Raw genomic sequence first — 22,897 nt, forward strand, 5'->3', positions numbered from 1 at the left:
CGAACATCTCTTGCTGCATTCTGCTGAAAACCAGACAAGGCTGGTTTCATTTGGTGATCTTACAGACATGCTTGAACAGAGGAGGGTGGTATTGGATCTGATACCAGAAGACCAGACATTGGATAAGCCCTTTCGTGTGCTAGCAATGACAAGTTAGGTCTGACACCAGGACAGGCGTGCAGACAGCATTCCAGTTCTCATAGCAGACTCTCCAAGAGCACAATTGCTTCAAGCCCCAGGAGACAGGCTGGGTTTGCTTGTTGTTCCCCTCTGCCCCTCTCCCCAAATAGTTTTGCTGGGTGAACGCACAATGCAGAACTACTTCCCTGACTAGTTTCAGTCACAGAAAACTCTCCCAATTTTTTCCAGGAGTGAGCTGTTTCACTCCTTTCTCCATTTCCCGTCAGGAACTATGGATTGCTGAGGATCCTGTAAATAGGATGGGGGCAAAAAAGGACGATTCAGTGACTTTTGCTGACCAGTGCCGCCAGAATTAAGTAGCATATTGCAGTGGGAACTGCATTCAGCCACAGAAAATATGACAGTTTTTGACCACCTGAAGATTGAACAAGATATTGCTACAGGATAATAGCCAACATTGTTCTCACTGTCCAGCAAAGCCTTACTCACCTGAGCTGTGTTACCCCAGTTTCCTTGAAAGCAAATTAGAAACCTCTCCTGCCCCGTTGCAGATCTCGCTGCTGCAGAAAGAGAGGCTGTCCAGAGGTGGTCAGACTACTGGTTTCCTGAACAAGCTGCTCTTTCAACAGCTTTCCCAGCTCCCCTGTTCACTCTGCAAGCGAAATCAAAATCCAGCCTCTGTGAGTTTGCTTTGCATCAGACACAAGGCAGGGAGTTTGAACATCCACACGATATGCCTGTAGGTCCTCTGCCAAGCAAGGCAGGTGGAGCGCAGCTCAGCTTCACGTCTTAGTGTCACTATTTGTTGAAGCATGTTAGAGCACCCATGCAATGTTCTCCAGTACCTTTTTTCAGTATATCAAAGCGCTGCACTCAAAAGCATGTCAATAGATGCAGATCCAAACCAACCTTGAGCTAATCTCCACTGTGCTTGAACTCTACTTGTATCTATTAGTGAAGTGAGAGCTGATTGCAGGTTTTTGATTACATTGGAAACTTAGAAAAGGCCTATGCCACTTAGCTTAATGTATTGGCAGACCTTCTCTCTTAAGGCTGGGAAGTGGAAGTGCTTGACTATGCAGAACAAAACATGTTTCCATTTGAATGTCTATAGGTTCTTCCTTGGATGAAGTCCGTGAGTAGCAGAGTCAGCTCCAAAGAAAAAACATTACGTTGCCTAAATATCTGTTACTTAAACATATGGCAAATGCAGTCAGCACACCCTGACATCTGCTGTATGCTGCCAGCTAATAATACAAATCTTTGAAAAAGCTTTTTTACTTTCTAGGTAAACACAACGGTAGCTTTTCCAAAGCAAGGTGTAAATACATAACATAGCAATTGCCATTAGCATGGATGAAAAGTGTAACTTTTCTCTACTGATGTATTTCAAATTAATTTGGGGGTTCTTTCTCTAGGTGTTTTAGCAGCACAGCTGGCTGACAGAAATGATTGTAGGACCACAAATATTAGTTTAAGCAAATAGTAGGTAATATGTACGCAAGAATGCTTTAAATTTATGCAACTGTTCTGACTGGCAAACTGATGCAAGAAAGTCAGTCCATCAAGAGTAGAAAGGGACTGGAGAACTTGTTCTTCTTAAATCACTGGCTGTAGCCTGAGTTTTGTCTGAGACACTCAGACAGTGACTTGGTCGTTCATATCAGGCCGCTGAGTTTTCCCTGTAACAAACACGTCCCGTTCACAAACAGATACATAGAATTATACTGACTAACTGGTTTTCTGTGCCTTAAAAGACCAATCTCATCAATGTCACCCTTTGAATATTGATATTTTAAAGTGGGGAAATGACAGGCCTAAATTGAAAGGCTCGTGTTCCTTCAAAGATAAGAATATGAACAGATACCTTTCCAAATCCATTCATGTAGAGACTGCATCACCATTGCCTCACAAACTTTTGTTGGTGCTGTTCCTAAAGGCAGTTGCTTTTGTTTTTCTCTTTCCAGATAAGCCCTGTGAGCTCTTCTGCTCTCCACTGGGGAAGGATTCCCCTGTGCTGGTGACAGACAGAGTCCTCGATGGTACTCCATGTGGGCCTTACGAGACTGACCTCTGTGTGCATGGCAAGTGCCAGGTGGAGTAACTTTCTCTTGTTTTATTTCTAGTATTACATGTATTACATGTAGCCTGGGGCAGCTGTGTGTATCCTAGAAGAACAGGCGTGCCTGTGGGTGGCTGGGAGGCTGTCTCTGAGGGGAGAGGGCAACCCTATTTTATAAGACCCGTTGCAAGAGCTCTACAGCCCTATATCTTGGTCTGAGAATTACAATAAATGCCCAAGGTATGAGCTAATTACTGAACAGCTGGGAATATTCAATGATCACATTTGCTTGTGTGTAGTCATCAAACAGTTTGGGTGGGAAGGGACCTCTGTGAGGGGAGCAGATGGGAGTCGAAATCTGGCTTGCTTAACTGCTCCATTTTGGCTATTAGAGGAATCACTGAAAAACCACTGATGCTGCAAACTAGATTATAAATCGTCAGTAGCCTGTTACAAGTGTTACATTGCCAGCATCACAATGCTTGTCAGGTGTACCCGATTCCTGTCTAGAAATATTGAGGAAGCTTTTTAATACCAGCTGCTCCCTGGCTCCTGCAGCTGTTATGAGCTCATAGCTTCCCCTGTGCGCTCTTTTATTAATTGTATGACTAGATAAAGTCAAGGTGAGTTAGTGTAGGGGCCCATCAAAACTATTTGAAAGGCCTGTTTCCCTTCCTCGCACAAACTGAGTTTTGAAGCTCCACACAATCGAAAGCATACATTAAAAGGAGCAGATCCTGCAGCCCAGAGCACAGCCCAAGGCAGTTTTCTTTTGCCTCTCGTCTGCATTGTCTTGCTTGGGTCACATAAAGAGCAAACCAGAGACAATGAAGGGTAGGCTTCCTTCTGCTGACCCACAAGGGGACAATCAATGCCCCCTTGGTTGTCCCTGGATGGACTGGACAAACCCTGAACATGTTTGTTCCCTTCTGTCTCTGGTCAGACAAGTCAAGAATGGAAATGAAGAGGACTCTGTTCAAGAGTCTTTGGATTTGGTTCCCTTTTCCTGGAGTGAAGGTGTGATGGCCTGTAACTGTTGCAATGATGATTATTTATCTCTAGCCAAATTACATATAGAACCAAAATTAGGTGTGGGAGATCTTTGTAATTTAACTCTTCATGGTTTGCTAGGCAGTGAGACAGTTCGTAATGCAGCACATTGAATGCTTAGGGAAGCCATCTGTTAGACCTGATATTGCAGATTCCTTGCAAATTTAGTGGAGTTGTGTAGACCCATACTAACTGGAGATTTAAGGTTCGGACAAGGAAAAGGAGAGAAGAGAATATTTATTTAAAGATCATAAATTACAGGAAGCCATTTGGAATGGATGCTTCTAGCAACATGTTGCAGCTGGAATCAAGTCATTTGTCATGGACACTATGACAGGGCAAATGCTTAGTGGTTTTTTTCCTAATCATGTAACGTGTTCAAAGTTTTCTGCACACACATTAGTGATGTGAAAGACAGTTGAGTTGGCTCCTGCAACTTTCCCAGTGCTGGATTCTTCCTGGCTGTTTTTCCTCTAAGTTTATCTTCATCTGGATTTGTATCCTATGCTAGGAGTTCCTCTTTTCAGTATTAACCAGCCTGTTGTATCCACCAGAACAGCTTTCTAGCATCACCCTTTACTTCCACTAACTTCACTGGAGATATGCTGGTTTGCACTGGGGGCACAAGGCACACTGTGTTTGGCATTATTTCTGATTTCTGTGAGCAGTGATTAAGAACTACCAATTTTGATTGCTTTGAGCCCTCCAGGCAGGGAGATAGATGAACATGCTATTCACGTGGGTATAAGAGAGGCTTTGGGGGCATAATGCAGCTTTACTAATAGCAATGCAACAAGATAAGTGAAAAATCTTTGTCTGGATTGAATTTTGCACTGCTGCAAGAGACACTTCCCACTGTTTCCTGCCAAATTCTGCTGAAGAGGTGTGTTTAATTCAGTCCTTCTAATTTATTCAAATGAAGAATCTGAACAGCATGTTGCTGGGGAGCCAGCACAGGTTTGATTCTTTATAGGCTCTGTAATACGAAGTGCTTTGCATAGAGCCAGGTTCATGGTGCATCCCAAGTTACTTAATTTTTCCCTGTTTTCAGCTGTATCTGAAAAAAACTAAAAAAAAAAAAATTAATAACCTTTTATAGTAAGGCCAGATGTGCATCTCCAGATGTGTGCCATTGACCATTACTCTGGGCCAGCCAGCTTTACTACTCCAAACATTCAGATCAGCCACAAATGGTAAATCAGACATTATGGCAATGTACATTTTCTTCTTCCAGTGAGGAGCAGTAGCCAGCTCCCCTCCAAATGAAAACCTTTATGAGCACAGAGCTTTGGAGGTACATCATGAAAAGCAAATTGCACTCAAGTCAGGGGCAACTGCCTTTAACTGTGCAGAGAGGTGATGACAGCTGCAGAACATTCAGTCCATTTGCATCTGGCTGAGAGAAAATGCAAAATGATCAATTCAAGCCGAGCAGATTTGAAAGCCTTGTGAACTCATTTATAATGCTCTTCTGCCTTATATGCAGTTTAGTGCTGAGAATTGCCATATGTGACTGTGTACCCTATTTGCCACAGATACTTGTCTAACTAGCTGCCTATTAAACCAATTTAATCAGCATATTCATTTAATTACCCTTCTACTCATTCCTTTACGCAGTGTAGACAAAGCCTGGCAACAAGCATTGCAGGGGGCCTGGAGAAAAGAATAAGTGCTGAAATCAAAGGGTGGTATTACTGTTATTTATTTTCTTGTGTAATCCTTCTAGTTAAAGGCTCTCAAAGGCAGGAATGACACATTGACAGGGTAACAGACAAATTAGCAGTAACCGTTGCCTGTGAACATCTAGACCAGGAAATGTAATAACTCTTTTCCCTTCGGCAGTAGATGCTCCTAAATGAAACATGCATCGTTTTTGCATGATGAATGAATGTAGATGAACGTGGCAAAGAAAAAAATTGCTCTTGCAAAGAGAGGGGAGTTTTGAGAAGGTAAGCAGGAACAGATTTTTTGAAGCCTCAAAATACCCTAACTGCATTTGAGCACTAAGGGAGGAGAGTTTCCTTCAATTGTACTTCCTGAACTTATTACAGTTTCATTTTAAAGCTATCCTGAGCTCCAGTCTAACCAGTGTCAATGAAGCCTTTTGGTGTCAGCCTCACTATCCTTGAAGCAAAATCATCATAAGTAGAAGCATCGCTGCATTTATCACCTGAAAGCAGCTGGAGTCAGTAAACTTGGTTAATACTTCGGTCGTGCATAGAAATACCAAAGAGCAAAGTCAGCCCTAAATTTAGCATAGGGGTTCCTAAGTCACCTAGGCTTTTTCTAGTCTCACTCCTTGTCTTTGAGACAAATCATAAGGTCTTCATTCAATTTTGTCCTGCCCTTGTATTAGAGTTGTTTTTGAGGCTGAATGTTTCATTCCTGATAGTGATGCAAGTTTGCGAGAATGAGGACTATATAAGAGCTTCAGTAGTTGGTCTCAAAAATAGAAGAGGGAGCTATAAAGAAGAAACATTGTAGAATAACAACAAAAGCACTTATCATTACTATCTTCTGAGCAAACTAGGTGCCTTGTTCAAAGTGTGTGTAGGTCTTTGACCTTTTCTTCTTGAAATTCACGTAGTATTCTAGCAAGGAGAGTTTCTTTTCTCCTGAGATTTTTCATAGACAGAAAATGTGTAGCAGGCTGGAGAACAAGAGCAGTCTGATGCATCTGAGGAAGAGGAGGGTGAGTGCTCCTCTGGGCTTTGCAGCCTCACTCTCTTCCCTGCTTCCGCAGTTTGCTTTCTCTAGCATGGACATTGCAGGTATGGTGAAGATGGGGTAGGGCAATGCAACCTACAGCTCAGAGTGCTTTTATCTTCTGGTATTTCTCTTCAAGTGACAGGTGGCTTTCAGAGACAGGATTCCCCAAGGGTTTTGTTCTTCCTCAAGACTGTTCGGTGTATGTTTCATGACTCAACATTCATGGCAGCAGCGCACTTACTGCTCTTACAGACATCTTACAGTTCTTCACTCTGTTTGTACTGCTGTTAATAGAAAACTGCTGGCAGAAGTAGAGCTAAAAAAGGTGTCAGATGTCACACAGCAGTGGTGTGGGGAGAAGGCAAGCTGCTCAGCTGACTGTTATGACGCACATGACTTCGTGCTGGCTTTTCTCAGAGGAGGATTAGTCTGAGACTCACAATAGCATGAGAATTTACCAGTGGGGACTACAGATTGTACTTCAGCATGTAATCTAAGGTCTCTTTGAAAAGAGAGACCTCCTGAATGGCGGAACTGGACTAGAGATCAAGGGCAGTCTTTGCTGTGATTTAACAATTTAAGAGGTGAAGATGTTTTGGCTCTATCTACAGTTTTCTCATGAATGTTTTGTCATGTCACAGCTACTTGTAACTTGCTTATGAATCCATAGTACATTCAATGATGACAAGCCACACATTAGGCTGTCCTGGCAGAACGAAAATATTATAAAACATCTTTCTTCCAAAAGCGATTGTCACACAGTATGAAAGGGGAGCACAAATTTGAAAATGGACACATTTTCAAAAATAGTTCTGGCAAATTGGATAGGCAGAGTGTCAGGAGGTGGCCACAAGTGGCAAAGGATAAATTGCAGTTGTGTACTGGACCTATTGCTGGCAAACAGTTTTCTATGTACTCAGTACCCACTTTTTGCATTTGATTGATGCATACAGTTCTGGCTTTGCCTCCTCACTTGAGTATTTTCCATGTATTATTCATATTCCTGCATTATAAACTGTGGTACAAGATGTTCCAGACTGGGTAGCTTGTCTCCATAGCACAACTTGGCTTAGCACTGTACTGTGATAAATTATTTAGTATATGTGCACAAAATACAGAAAGATTGTTTGAACTAGAGAAACCTGTTGTATAATTACCTTTTTTTCAATTTCTGGGTCTGTAGCAATGTAATCTGAGGCAAGTATCAGGGCTTTTGGTGAGTAAGGCATAGTGACAAAACCCAAGATATTATTGATATCTTACTACTTTTTTGGTGTACTTTGGAGTGGGATATGAAAAAAGAAATCATGCCGTTTCCCCCTATTTTTCTTCTATGTTAATCCGTGGATGACATATAATAGACAGTTCATTGGGTTGTCTACCTTGGAGGCTTTAGACTTTGCTTGTGGCTTGAGTAGTCAAGAATCAACCAGAAGGGAGGCTACAGATATATCGTATACTGATACAGATTTATTATTTTTGCATCCAGAACTGACATGATAGATGCCCCTTTTAAAGAATGGGTACTCGATATAAATCCTCTGGTATCTGCAGCATGTTGGCATTTGTGCAAACCAGGGCAGAGGCAGGGTGGAATCAGGTCAGAGGTGTCAATTGAGATGAAGCTGGTTTGGAAGGATCAGAAAGGAGTAGCTACAGAAAGTGATGAAAGAACAGAAGTAAAGGACTTCCTGGGATGGGAAAAGGCTTTGTACTATTTGCGTGTTCACTCACATAGCCTGCTCTGCTGGAGGAACACAGGGGGTTTGACACATAAGCCTCAAGCTCTACATGTGAAAAAGTGGTTATCAAGAATAATTGTATCTAGCATCCCCATGAATTGCTAAGGGACTAAACCCAAAGACAATGGGCAAGTGTAATTGCATATCTAACGCAGATAAGATAACGCTAATTTAAAATAGGCTGTGCATATCTCCTGCTCCAGCAGAGCTGCCGTGATTCAGATAAAATCTGAAGGCTCAGGAAATGACAGGAGGGTATTTGCTGAACTAAATTCTACATGGACATCCATTGCACAAAATTTGTTGTGGAAGAGAAATAGAAGTAACTTACAGATGAACTACTTGATTAGGGATCTAGGCTCACCCTCCTGAACAAATCCTGACAGGAACCCTTAATCCTCCACAAGGGCAGTTGTGTTTAAAACTAAGAAATAAGAATTGTCTCACCCTCAGATCTGAATGTCAGTTGCTCACGTATGTACATTCCTGTTTCATGTGGTCCATCCCTGGAGGTATCAATGGACACTGGATATCATGGACAAAAAATTGGCAGTGTAGATGGATCTGTCATAACCAGCATGCTCTGTACATGATTAATTTGTAAAATGGCACAAGTTGCATCAATATTTATATTTGATCCATTGAGACAGCTAGTTAGTTCGGCATATGGGAAGCATTACAGTTTTGTGAGCCTACAATGTCATTTCTTACACTGGGTGGGTGTATATAACAAAAATAATTGTGTTTATGTAGCAAAACATACTCACGCAGGCTGTATCAATTGAGCTCTTGCACAGCCATTGAAAATACAAATAAAAATATCATTAAAAAATATCCAAGCAGTACAGAAAATAGTTCACACAGAAGAATCCAAATGATGTGTATTCAGAAGAGGAGTTTTCCTATGCTGGAGCCAGCAGTGACTGAAGCTGGAAATACCACCCAACAAGCAGTATTTTCAGATGCTTAATTATAAAAATGAGAAGAAGGGGGAGGGAGAGAAGGAAGGGTGGACTGAGATATCAGCTCAGAGAGAATGAACTTCAGGACTTTGGCTCAGCAAACCTGCAGTTACCTGCCAATTTAAAGGTCAATGGATAGTTCCAAAACATGGTGTCAGAGTAGGAGACTGCCTGGGTTGAAGATCATTAAGAAATCTGTGCATATAGTTGTGACTGTCCATGCTGAGGACTAGAAGCCTCAGAAAACTGTCTTTAAGTTTCTTGCCAGCACTCCCATGTTTTAATATGGGCAAGGGACTGGCTTTGGTTAAAATCCGCTTCCTCTTTGCCCAGTTGAAGCTGTTAATAGCAGTACTGCAGCACTGCAGGCTTTCAACAGCTAGTACAGGCAGGAGGTGGAACTCCTGGGTAGTGTCAACATCAGTCCCTTTGCCAAGGTTATGGATATCACTGTCCAAGTCCATGTTGGATGGTATAGGGAAGCTCCAAGAGTCCAAAACCAGGGCTGATGGTGGCAAATGCTCCCACAGACTACTCAAAATAGGTGGTGGTTACACCAGGCTGGCTTTCTACTTTTTATTCTTCCTTCTGAAGACAGATGAGCTCTAAATGCCCTGCTCACTCCTTAATGGATCATCTTGGTAAGAATGCAAAACTGCTTCCCTTCTCACCAGTCCATTCAAGGCTGATGGAACTGAAAGTATACAGCTGTTGCTGGATGGAATGGTCCATGGACTCATTCTGCTCACCTGCAGGATAACTCTTAGGCCAGAAAACACACAGGATGTTATTTGCAAGGTCTTTCTTTCCTCAGAATTTAAAGCTTCCCCTTTCTGCCTTTCTGCTTTGTAATTAAAAAAAAAAAAATCGCTTTTCCTTGGTCAGCGTGCTGGACTGTACAAGAAGCAGCGCAAAACAAGTTAGAGATGGTAAAGATGAAATAACCCACTTGAACTATTTGGTTTGAAGGCATTGTTTCTGCACTATGAAAACTTGACTTTTGAGCAGTGAAACTTTGGATTTTCCCTTTGCTTACAGTTAGTTAAGCCCTCGCTTTTTCTGAAAGCTTTCTGCAGGTTGAGGACAACTTCGGCTATTTTAACAATTGACGGTATAATACATATAGCATACGGCACAATGTCAGCAAGAAGCTGATGACGTACAGACTCGATAGATCTTCGCCCCGGTCTGGTACTGCTCGGGCTTAAGCCTCTGCCCCCCAGTTCTGGAATCTCAGAGGCTTTCTCACCTTGGAGAAAGCTGGACATATTTTTCAATTAACAGTCCAAGAACTGCTGGCAGATACTTTCCTCCCAAGAAGGGTGATGCTCACTGTGTTTTGCTTTCTCGTCCTTCCAGCCCTATCTCTTCCCCTTTGCCACTTGTTTTAAGAGCAGCAGTATTTTCAATGTGGGGAATTTTCAAAGGATCCGAGTGACCGAGGTAGTCACTGTAATGTTTTCTAAATGACCGTGCAGCTTTTGGAATCTATTGTCAAATCTTAACAAAAGCTGTTTCATTATGTACTGTTATTAAATACTTTTACTTTGGAAATTATTGGAAGGCTTGGGGAGGGCGAAACGGGCTCTAACGTTTATGTAGATGAGAGTAAAGTGCTTCCAACATATTTTTCCCCCATAAAGAACAAGAACACACCGATTTTCGTCTTGAAGCCAAGAAAGAAACTGTTCTATTCTCTTAAAGATTTTCCTTTGTAAGAAGCTCTTTCCTGGCCCAGATCTGATGGGGTTTTAATCCTCAAGCCCTGGACTGAAGGGAAGGTCTGCACTGTGAGTGGGAGGGATGGTGCCATTGAAGGGAAGGCTGCAAGGGCCATTCGCAGCTCCTCCGCTCACAGGGAATGAGGATGAAGATAAAAAGTAAAAAACAGCAAAGGTTTTGGGAGGTGCGTTCACCTCCCAAATTCAGTGCATGCTCTTTCCATGCCTTCAGAAAGGGTCATTCAAGTAAAAGTGTGTCGGTGACATAGCAAATGGGGGAGGAAATGGCTTGTCTTGAACCCCAGTGTCAGAAGAGGGGGGACTTACTCTTTCAGAGGCTTTGCTGGCTTGCAGTGGTTGACATTATCTGGGAAACTACAGCATAAATGCGAAGCGTGTGATTGCTAACTCGCCATTCTTTGCCTGCCTCCATTATAGTCCTACAGACTCCTCATGTAGCACTGGGAATAAGTGTGGTTCAACACTCATTATATTCCCTTTATTCATTTGTGTGCTCACATAGTGCTAATAACAATGCAGTACAATAAAAGATAGCACTAGAATTTAAATTAAATGCAGCCTTTCCAGTATCTCAGCAGGGTGGCAGGCAGGCATATATTTCCAGCTCCCTTTCAGCAACCCCATTAATAAATCATATTTATTTTCCTGGAAGGAGAACTGCTGGGACATCCTTCTGTTTTGGGGGCAGAATCACATTCAATATCCCATTATTATTTCTTGGACATGCGTGTGAAGTTTAGACTTGAGAATTGCAACTGCTAGAAACTCCATGGTCGTCTTTTGTACCTTCCTTTAACTCCCATTTATACAGGTTTTTTCCTATAGCTCTTGTCCACCAACTTATATGCTGTTCTAGTTAATAAGCAGCGTTTCCCTTGTACGTGTTTAGGATGATCATCCTTTCTTAGCATGTGTCTGTCTCTAATGATTTCCCCAGACAAAAACTGCATCAGAACACATCTGAATGCTGGCAGTCTTTGATCCCTGTCATACATCTGGACTTAGGCAGTGGCCAGTGTCTTCTGAAACAAGGGGAACGTTTGAGTTCAGATCCAAACTGCGTTGCTTACACGCAGACAGTCTCAGATAAACAGCCCAAGTTCTCTTAATGTTTCCCTGCTTACCCTATTTTTCAAAATGTTTGTTGTTTTGATTGTTCCCTAAGATATCTCTCCAACTTTCCTCTGGCTTTATTATAAGAAGTCAAGATGCGGAGAGACCCAACAGCCATATTCAAATAAGTATTATTAGTGACAGTCCTACTAACTCATTTGCCAAGAAACTGTTTATCTACAGAGCGTAAATCTTCGGCTTATTTTTAATAGTAGAATCTCTGCTAATAACTGACATAATGAGAACTCTTATTTCAGTAGAAGTTTATGTTAGAGTGAATTGCTGATTATTTTGAGGGTCTTACATGGGCAGAAAAACAATTTACACAGACTAATGTCAATAAGTCTTATCAACCTCAAGTTCTACAAATGTGCAATGGTCACCATTGTAACCTGGAAATGGTTTGTGAATAAGAAAGATTACCACGACAATCTCTATAGCTACAGGGAGAATAGTGTGATTGTTCTAGTAATACCTGTCTGTGGAAGCAAAGCTGCAGATTTTTATTGGAAAAAGTTTAGGAAGATACAGAAAACTATTAAAATACCATTTAAAATTAAGCTTTAGGTGAAATTGTTTGGGGGGGGGGGGTTGGTTGGTTTTTTTTGTTTTGGGTTGGTTGTTTTTTTTTTTTTTTTTTTTACAATTGAATGTCTAAGCTTAATACAGTGTAAGCATCTGGAAAATTTCATAATTGTGTAAGCAGTTGTACGATACAGATTGGCCAACTATGACCGTGACCTGCTTCCATTGGAGTACTTTTGCATTGCAGGTACCTTCAGCCATTTGATTAATGAGGTCTTTTTTCAGGTATTGCAAAAGTGTAATCAGAACTGAATATTACACCCCCCATTAAGATCCCAGTCTGAAGCAAAGCTCATTCAGTGAGCAGCACGCTGGAACGTGTAACAGCACTCTGAGATTTTTTGTGGTGAAGGGCTATGTGGTGAAGTAATCTGGTTGCTTGGGTTAATTTTCATTTAAGGAAGTCACGTTTTTCTGTTCTCTAAACTAAGTATCACAGTAGTGTTCCATTTCTCTAGGATGTCTTTGGGCTCCTCAGATGGAAATTGTTATACAAACATGAAACATTGTTTTAATCTGTTGTGTTTGAAGGAAGTTAGAGTGGGTTAGTATGAAATCTATGATGATATCTGGAGTAACTAGTGTTAACTCTCTTCAGTTAAATCTTCTGAATCCAAGTTCATGCTCTTAGTGTTAGAGAAGGGGATTGCTGAATAACCAACTCAACACTGTTCCAAATGAGTGTTCCCCCGATTCACAGTGTTCTCTTACCGTTCAGGTTTTCAGTCAGATGTCTATCTTAGTCTTGACTGCAATGTTTAGAGATACTTTAACCTTGCAAACAAAATAATGGGGACCTCTGGTTGTTATCATTAGAAAATTGGCTGCGATGGAATCATTGGCTCAGCTGCCAAAGAGGATCGCTGTGGAATCTGCAGTGGTGATGGCAAAACCTGTAAAGTGGTGAAAGGCGACTTCAACCACACCAAGGGGATGGGTGAGTAACCCTCAGCAGCATTTTAGTGCAGTGGAGGTTTTCTTAACTGCTTGAGGAGAGTTAAAGACTGGTAGTAATTGCTCTTCTTGGATAGCATTGGACTCATCTGCTCTCGTAAACATATAAGAAACACCAAACAAAACCCAACTCAATTCAAATGTGATATTCTGCCTGCGTCTTATTCAGTTGCCCAGATACCAGCCATTGCCTCTGTCTGAAATTCAGAATGCGGTTGTGTTTCTTGTTTTGAATGCTACTGGTGCTGTTGATTTTAAATAAGAGAGGAAATCACAGTATCGTTTCCAGTGGGAGGGAAGTCTGATTTCAGCACCATCTTTGAGCTCTTTGAGAGCTCAGAATGATGCATGTTACCTGTTGCAGATGATTCATGTTATAATCAGGATATCTCAGCTAAATGAAAGAGTGCTCCCTCTGAATATTTTTACTGATTCCCTGCCAGCAATAATATCCAGTATAGGATACAAGAGCTTCTGGTCAGAGTTAAGACTTTCCTCTCTCTTGTTAAACATTAATGTATATACAGCTTGGTGTTTGAATTAGTCTTTGTTCCAGAGTTTCTGTGTTGCGCTTCTGAGAGACCTGTTATCACACATCCTGATCAGGCAAAGGGAGGGAAAGCCAGATTCAGGACTTGCAAGCTGCTTCAAGAGGAAGGAATTGTCCAGAAAAAATTATTTCACATTCAGTGAATACAGAATTGCCATTTTTGTATGGAAAAATACATTTAACGTGCTACTCCAGGTCTGAGTTCAGCAAAGCACATAAAGATTCCCTTTAAGCACACACTTCAGTTCTGTTTTGTTACTAAAGCAGCACGAGTGCTTAGTAACTTCCTTGAATCAAGGTCTCAGCACTGAAGTCTGAGGCTCTGTTTTTGTTCATTGACCTGTTCCTCTACACCCTCCTCCGCCTTATCTGTGGAGCCAGCTGAGATCTGTCGTGTCCTCTCAGATGCAGGTAGGATTTACCACCTGCACCACATCTTTCTGGACCACATTTGTGCTCTTGCATCGCCAGGCCAACCTATTGAGCGATCTCCTGCATTCTTGCCTTTCACTCTTTTGTCCCAGTTATTTTCCACCAACTTATGTCAAGGTGTTTGCATTTGATGCAAATGGTGGGAAAAGTTTCTCATTATCACTGAAAAAAACTGTTCTCCATTTCTGTAGTCGATTTGATAGCTGTTCACGAACTCCTTAGTTGCTCCTGAAAAGTAGCTATCTTTTATCTTTTCCAATGAGACTACAAAACATCTTGTGCAGATAAGTAAGTCACTGCCAGGAGGTTGCACCCGTTTCCAACTAGACAGGGTGGCAACTTTACAAGGCTGTAGGAACAGAACAGTCTCAGCCTTAACTGGTTGGTTGGCTGCCAGGACACTACAGGAGGCTTTCACATCCAGTGCCCTGTAACCTAGTAAGAAGAGATGGCTGACTGAATCGTAGTTAGAGTTCAAGCATTTATTGATCCTTTTTCTTTGCTGATCATCTCAGAAGCACAAACCTGTCCAAACGTTGCTTTGTCAATGCAATGTTTCCACCTTTACCCATCTCACGTAATCTATAAGATATTTTATACAATTATAGTCTCATAAACATTTATTAGGTGTTTTTATTTATTAATTTTAAAGGGAATTGAATTTTATGTGGCAGAAGTTTTAAAAAGTGACATCTGTGATATGCCAAACAGTTGTCTTCTATGTTGAAAAAATCTTTGCTTTTTATTTTTTTTTAAATTATGCTCTTTTAGTGAGCATCCTAGCCTACTAAAGAATACTTACAGTCTTTTAATTGTTCACTGCTCACGTTCTCCTGCTTTTGGATTTCTTTCATGTTAGACACTGAAAAAAGACTTGTTGGTTTCACTTCTGATTCCCAGCCCGGATTCTGCAAACGTTTTATGCATTGTGAGTTAATCCCATCAATTTCGTATACTGCTGTTTTGCAGAATCAGGTCCTGAGGTTAACTTACTGAATCTTACGCAGTAGGCAAAGCTCCAAGGTTAGGTTTGAGGTATCACAAGTGAACATGAGGTTGCTCAAGAGAATAATTGGCCTTTTTTCTTTAAATTGACATTTAAGCAAATATGTACAAAGATCTGAGAAGAGTTGGGGCAAAGGAGAGTACACAATATGACTACGGTACCAGATTCAGGGTTTGGATATGTAAATGATTGCACAGGTCAGTGGCAAATCCCCATGAACTTGCTGCAATCCAAGTCAAGGCCAACACACTGAGTCAAGTAGGTTGATTTATTATTTCAGAAGAGAATAGACTTCAAATATCAAGACATTGATTGTTTTGGAGTGGTATCTATTTTGGGAATTGCAGCTGCAACCTTTGGGCCAGATCCTCAGCTGCTCTGCACGTGGGACTCCATTGACTGTGGGATTGGTCCCTAAATGTCCTGTGATTGCAAATTATGTTGTCAAGCCCTATTAACTGAACTAAATCCATGCCAACTCCTTTCTGTTTCTTAGTAACCAATAGTCATTGTAAGAAGGTTTCCACATGTGTGATGGCAAAGGCAAAGGCTGTTCCCAAGTGTTTCTCGTGTAAGATACTTGAATGCTGTTTGCAGTGTCAGTGGGTGTTGGTGACATCCTTTGGTGTTGGTTCTTTGTCTTCTTTTGGTTGGATTTGATGGGGAGATTGGTATCAAAAGCCATGGATAAACTTCAAGTCCTTTTACTATTTGGCTTGGTTTGTCAAAGATATAAAATACAGATCCTTTCCTTTTAGAAAATCTATCTGCATGAAAGCAAGCCAAATTTCATTAATCAAGTAAAAAGAACTGGGCCTGTTTCTTTTTTTTCCAACCTCAATGTCACAGGTGAGGTTCTGCCACCCTGGTGGGGCATGATGGTGGAACATTCAAAGTGCCTCATAGGAGGTCCAGCAGTTCAGATCTTGCCTCCTGTTACCCAGGATGATCTGGCTATAAAAAGATTCCATTTGTTTTTTGGGGAGGAGGTCAAAAGCCTTTATTTGTGGTGCTAAACATCACATACACTTGTGTGCGGCTGGCTGTCTTCAGTAGGCCAACTGAATGCACTGTTTAGACTGAGGTTTACTTTTGACTGGCAGCATGCCCTGTACCTATTTCTACAAAATAATTTTTCAAACACAAACACAGACTTGTTCTGAAGTCCATCTCCGTCTTCCTGCCACGGTACAAGGGGCCTAGAAATAAAAGACAGCTCTTTGGCTCGTATCTGTTGGGTAGCTGTTTTATCCCTGACTGTCCACACTCCAAGGCTGTGCCTGTAATGCTCAGAGACCTGCACTGAGAATGAGATCTGCACCTGTCTCTCTTGATTTTTCTCTGCCATATCAAGATTTTCATTGCTGCCCTTTCCTTGTGATCCAAAAGAAGGACCACAGATATTTGGGGTTTTTTAATGGCAGAACATAATAAGGTGAGATATGCCAGTTGTTGTAACTGTCATTTTGGGAAATGAAGAGTGTATCTTTGCTAGGATTTTTTCTTTTTAAGATGGCAAAAAAGCAGGCTTTTTATTGTGTACATTACTTGTCCAGCACATATTTAAAAGAAAGAAAGGATATTTGACCTGTAGTGCTGGCTAAGAGCATCTTTAGCCAACACAAGAAACTCTTTTTATCAATAGGATGTACATATAAATGATGAGAAAGTAGAGCCCTAGAGCTAACTCTGGGATGTCTTCTAGGGGTTTAAGCAAGTTAGAAATCCCAGCAACCAGCTTCACAGCGATAGTAGGAGGCTTTGAAATCTATCCATGGCTCCCCAGTGAAATGATTTTCTTCCATATGAGCTATCCCATGGCTGGAAGTGGACAGGTGCCGATGGAGGAGTTGCTCTGAAGCTAATAGCAAGTGAGAATCATTACAACTATTCAGAAAATGGACATGTAGTTACCACTGGACATATTTCCACTCCTCTGCAACAACTAGCACTCAGCAAAAGGTGCAAGGTGGGAAGGGCCATGGAAACTGAGATGCCCAGCTGGTACTTATCCCTAAAATATTAAGGAAGCTGTGCAGGCCATGACCAGCAGGTAGGCAGGGCAGTCTGATTTCCTTGGCTTCTACCCTGAGGTCTTTGTTCAAAGAACTTTTGGGCAGTTTGATAATGGGATGAGCACTCTTGACCTTGTCACACCTAAGTTTCATGTGTATACAGGGATAAGCTTTGAAGGTGCGGTGCCCAGAGATCAATACTTTCAGCCATGGGATAATTTTTCCTTTACCTCAGAGTCCATCTTTCATTGCAATGTGAACCAGCAGAACAGTTTTGTAGTAGACCAGTGACATTCTGAAGTTCACACTAAACTTTCTGTTCTTCCTGGGAATAATAATGGCTAACAATGGATTTTCTTGTGTGAGCTGCTTTCCTCTTGCAAATCTCTCCAGCATTTAAATGAAGATATGGTAGCCACTGTTCACATATTAATCTCCTTGATGACAAAGCCACCTCTTTGTTCTGGTGTCTCTCCTAATACGAGTTACACCATATAATTTGTATCTAGGATTTGCTTCAATCATGGTCTTACATTCCTGAGACACTGATGTAATGCAGATTATCCAGAAAGATTGGTGCGTGCCAAAGTAACTGTTCCCAAGGTGGAGTATACTACATACAGCACTATAAATTATCAAATAATGAAGTTCTCCTGTTGTACTTTCAAAGCTTCATCTTAACAGGCTGATTTATGGGTGAAATTGCTAGAAATACTGCCTGATAGTTGCCAAATCTCATCAGTCTTTAACCAGTTCCTCATTTTAAGCAGAACTTTAAGCCCAACCTTGCAAACCCCTGCATTGCAGACAATTATCCTAAGATCTAACAGATTTTTGAGAGTCCTTGACTCAGGGCCAACTCTGAGACTTTTTTTGGTCTTACTAGCTGACACTTGATAATCTTTCTGGCAATCTGCAATTACAGTTTGCTTAATAAAATGTGCCTGGAAAACAATGGAGGTGTTTTCTGGCGCACTTATCTCAAACATCAGGAATATTCTGTGACCAGAAGCCTCACATTAGCTCTAAGGACCAGACTGGAGTGGTGGTAGAAATCTGAGTTTGTACTTGTGGCAAATTTGCATGGATGTTATAGAGTTATGTTTGCAATAGGATTAGACCACTAACTCACACAATATTGCTGGAAATAATGAATGAGAGTGTCAAGATGCTCCCAGTGGGACATGCCCAAGAATTCTGCATCATCTCTGAAAGGACGGGTCAGATCCACACAACTGCAAAGTGGTTTGCAGTTCACTGACAGAAGGGTGGAGGTCAGCAGTCAGGTTTGTGCCACACGATCTCAGTGAGTTAGCATAGTATGTTTCTTCTTATTCAGGAGCTGTGAATCCAAACCCCCAAAGTCATCAATCAGGATTAGAAATTACATGAGGAGAAAAATCCGGTATAAGACCAAACTAAAGTTTCCAGAACTAATACGCTATTAATAGCTTTCACTCCACTATTTACTATTGTAAAAAGATAACATAAAAGTCAACTTTTCCACGTGGTGTTTCTCTCATGGCACAGTGATGAAATGAGAGCGTATTTATGGCGCTAGCTGAACCTCAAGCATGGCTCCACAGCTCGCTCACCTCTAAAGCAGTGTGACACACTCCTGGCTGCTGCTAGGTCAGGGGACGGTTCCAACGTTCCCTGAAGCTAGTGACTGGCTTTCCACTAAATTCAACGTGACTTTGTATCCAGCCCCTGCATGATTTAGCTCTGGGCATTTGTATCTGGCGTGTGATTTAAAAAAAAAAAGTAAGTAATTAGTCCCCCAGTAGGAACATTAAATTACCTGAAACTTGGGCATGTTCCAAACTGGCTTCCTAACAGGGGTGTTCAGGTGTGTCATAGGGCCTATTTCCCCATGATGGGCTGTCATTAATCACATCTTTGATGTGTCCTCATGTCTGGTGGTATTTGTCGGTCGGGTTTATATGCAGATGCATGGGGTGCAGTGAGGATGTTTGATTTCTGAAACACTCTGTTTTGACTGTAATTTGGTATCTCAGGTGATGAAAAACCAACTCCTGGCAATGTCTAGAATAAAATCCAACATCTGTTTGCTTTGATTTTATAACAGATTTCAGTATTGCCTTAAAAGTTGACCTTAGAAGTAATGATTTTTCCCAATGAGACCCACTCTGTAATAGTAGATGGGAGAACCACTGCTCTGGCTTCTGTACGCAGACATGGTTTGCAGCTCTGCTGTCTCTGGTTTTCCTGCAAGGGGTTACTGACTGTTTCTCAGATATCCTGACTAAGGGAGAAGTAAGTAAGGAGGAACAAGTGCAAAAAGAACTGAGCTGAAGGGTCAAACAGAAAGTGTCATTCAAAGAGGGAGCGTGTCTGCCCAAATCAGCTATCCACCCGATGCATCTCATGAAACCCAAGAGCTCAAGCTGGACTCGTAGCACAGCAAAGGGGCTGGGCATTCTGATGGTTCAGACAGGTAGAAACGAATCCACAGCCTGAGACCCCAAATCCCCATCTGTCTCACTCCTTGTCACAGTGGTAACAGAATCACTTAGTCCTGAGATGCATGAGGCTGTCAGCATCCTCCTCTGGGGCCCCCTGTATCAGCGTAGCAGAAGCATGGCCATTCAGCTGCACTTGTCCCTAAAATAGCTCCCCAAAGATTGCTGAATACTGAAGGAGTCACTGCTCCTTATGCCAGCACTTTGCCAACCCGTTGCTGTAGACTGCCCCCAGTTTCCATAAAGGCAGGGCTGACACCAAACAGTTTCACACAGCACTTTAAAGCAAAAAAGGGGATGAGGGAATGTACAGGATAAGCTACTTAACATCTGAAAGAAAGGGGAGAGCAATAACGCAGAAGAAGTGCCAAGTTATACACTGCAAAGTAAACTGGGTGGCCAATTAGAAGGAATCAAGTCATGGTTGTGATGAGATTAGTGTCATTTACAGGGGCCTGATTCAGAGTCCAATGAAGCCGGTGGAAAAACTCTGCCTGGCACGCAGACCTTTGAAATGAGCCCTAATGCTTTATAGTTTAAAGGCACCACTTCCACCCCGTAACTCCACATGGCTCTGTGATGGGGGGAAATAGGCTACATTTACTTATAGCTCCTAATTATTCTTACTGTTATTCTGTTACTCAGAAAAAAAATTTCTGTCGTATTTCTGATTGTTGAAGGAAGCGCGAAAAGGCCAAGAGAGTTTCAGAAAGATAAAAAACAAGAGAATTCAATAAAAAATATGAGGAGGTGCTGTAAAAACTTCCCTACCATGTCAGATACTCAGATGGTCTAATTTGGTGTGTGCATCTGCTAGCAGTAGTTAGAGGTGACTGGTGGTCGGTCGGTCCTTGAGAAACTTCCAGTTCTGTTGTTGCATTAAATCTGAGCTGTGGAATTCTGTTTAGCAGCCCAATGCAAGGAGACCGTTACCATTATATCCTCCAGAATTTTTGTATAAAGTGGAAGTGGAAGTGAAAACACTCCCCCCCCCGTTGTCCCACCAATTCCCTTGGTTTGGTTTTAGCATTGTCAAAATGTTTTGTGGAAGTGAGTCCTTTCTGATATTGATCACAGCCTCGAGCAGGGTTTTATTTGGAGGGGGAAGCAGGAGCATCTGTTGGAAACTTCATTTCAAGAATGTCTGTTCTGTGATGTGCAGTGTTGCTCCTGACAGTGACACTTTGCATCGGCTTAGGAACAGTCCTCATGCCTCCCTGGCAGTACTGCAGGAGAGCCGGGGTGATTTGAAGGAAGAAAATCTAATTAGGCCCAACCACAAGCCGTAAGTCACAATTAAGCAGCACACGTGCATTTCTCTCCCTCTTCTCAGGCTGAAACGTTAGTCATAACTGTGCATGTCACAGCAGTGAAACTTGGCTGCCAACATAGGGATCTCATTTGAAGTGTTTCCCACCCATTCCCCAACCTGGGCAGGAGTTGGTTTCTTTGCTGGTGAGATACTGAATGATTGATGCCTCTGGCTGGCTGTGGCATGCTCTCATCCATCTGCTCTTTTGTTGCCATAGGTTACATCGAAGCAGCTGTGATCCCTGCAGGTGCCCGGCGGATCAGAGTGGTTGAGGATAAACCCGCTCACAGTTTTCTGGGTAAAAAGACAAAAGAAAAAGTTTTGATTTGAAACTCGGCTCTGTTTTCTGTTAAAATGACCTTTCTCTAAATGACCTGTAAGATGATAGGTTTGTTGTTGCCAGGAGGCAGCTGTTGATTTCATTCTTGTTGCAATCTCTCTCTGCTTTCGTGGCTTCATTTCATGATGTTTGTTTCATCTGATAGTATGTGACACTTACAGGCCCTGTGCAACCTGAAAGGACCGGAGAATACTTTTATATAGGCAGAAGAGTTCCTGAACAGAACTTGGCACTGGGTTGAACATAGCTGCCAGGAGCACACAACACTTTGGGAGGGAGTGGGAAAGAGAACAGTGCATTTAGAGAAAGGAATGACAGAGGTACAGATAGGAAGGCGCTCAGCTCAGACTGAAGCAGAGGCAGAACAAGGCAACTGATGTCCCTCAATAACATGACCGCGAGGTTGCCTGTGCCATTTCCTGCAGCAGCAGGTTTTCACTTGATGCTGTACCCAAGACCTGAGCCTGCACTCTGAGATGGGCTAGCTGCAGCCTATAGTCCACTTGCCTCTATTTTCTCAGGCCAAACAATTTGTTTAATCCTCTTCTCATTTCTACTTCTACATTCCTTTTGAGGGGAACAGGCTTCCTCTCCTCTTTTCCCTGTTGGAAACAAAGTTTTAGACAAGAGCGTTGGGTCAGATTTGTATGTGACATTGTTGTAGGTCAGAGGTTGTAGTTGCTTATATTAAAGATTGGAAGGACATGTATAAAGTGCAGCCAGTCAGCTGTGATATATGTCTGTCAATCTGGTCTGCCTCTTTTCTCCAATGTTAGGGGTGTTTCTTTTTGTGTCATTACTGTGCAATAGATTTTATTATTTATAGATTTTTACTGTGCAATAGGTTTTATCTCCCATCTACTTCTAGGGAGCCCAAGTCAGAGAAATGCTAGTGCCTCCTTGCCCTGGATTCACACAGGAAGCCTGTGGCAGAGCAGGGAGTTGAAGGCAAATTGTCCAAGGCTCAAAAGAACAGCCAGCACGTTGCAACATCCTTTGCACACTCAGAGCTGCACGGCCACGTATAAATGTGGGAATTCTTCTGTCTCTCTCAAGTTCTTTATGCTGTGTGGGAAAACAAAAGGATAAGAGAAAATCCCAAACTTCCTCGTTCGTTCAGTGAACTTTTGCAGCTTATAGGTCCCTGCATTGTCAAACCTGAGCTCTTCTTGCTGTTGATGAGCTCATTAACACATGATTTTTGTCCTTGCATATCAAACTGTGTTTCAGCCCTTCCACGTACTGATATTTTCATTGCAGTGGTTGGAACAGATGCATGTTCCAGCTGTCCCGTAGCCTGGGAGGTATTAGGTACTGTTTGCACTTGTGCATGTCGAGGTTCTCTTAAAGTGAGCTTCTCAGAGCCAAGAACCTACAAGGTTTTAGGATAGAAAAGCACTCTAAAAGATGGAATTGCTTCCAGAGATACATCAAGCCTGTAGTAGGAACTTCGATAGGATTATGAAGTTTGTTGCTCTCTGTTTTGTGAAAGGGGAAACTGAGGTGTTGCAACTTGCTGATGGCTATGCAGGGAGCCAGTAGCAAAGCTCAGACTAGGACTTGTTTTCTGATTTCTGCGTCTTTTGCTTCTAATCCTCCATCACCGCAGCCAAAAGGAGATATTAATATTCAGTGCTGGGATATACGATGCTGCTGAAAACGTTTCCATAGTCATTGTGTCTTAGGATTTCAGATCTGG

At 42.0% G+C, this 22,897-nt stretch overlaps 1 protein-coding gene across 1 annotated transcript in view; it reads left to right on the top strand.

Moving 5' to 3' along the window:
- Positions 1-22,897, top strand: part of ADAMTS17 (ADAM metallopeptidase with thrombospondin type 1 motif, 17) — a 180,100-nt gene that overhangs the window by 107,921 nt on the left and 49,282 nt on the right. The window contains exons 12-15 of the mRNA XM_009887027.1: positions 2,109-2,236; positions 12,923-13,043; positions 15,545-15,619; positions 21,076-21,156. Coding sequence (XP_009885329.1) covers positions 2,109-2,236; positions 12,923-13,043; positions 15,545-15,619; positions 21,076-21,156 — 405 coding nt within the window. The remainder of the gene's footprint in view (positions 1-2,108; positions 2,237-12,922; positions 13,044-15,544; positions 15,620-21,075; positions 21,157-22,897) is intronic.

The sequence above is a fragment of the Charadrius vociferus genome, unplaced genomic scaffold (genome assembly GCF_000708025.1).
Source record: "Charadrius vociferus isolate BGI_N301 unplaced genomic scaffold, ASM70802v2 scaffold190, whole genome shotgun sequence".
NCBI classification, from domain to species: Eukaryota; Metazoa; Chordata; class Aves; order Charadriiformes; family Charadriidae; genus Charadrius; species Charadrius vociferus.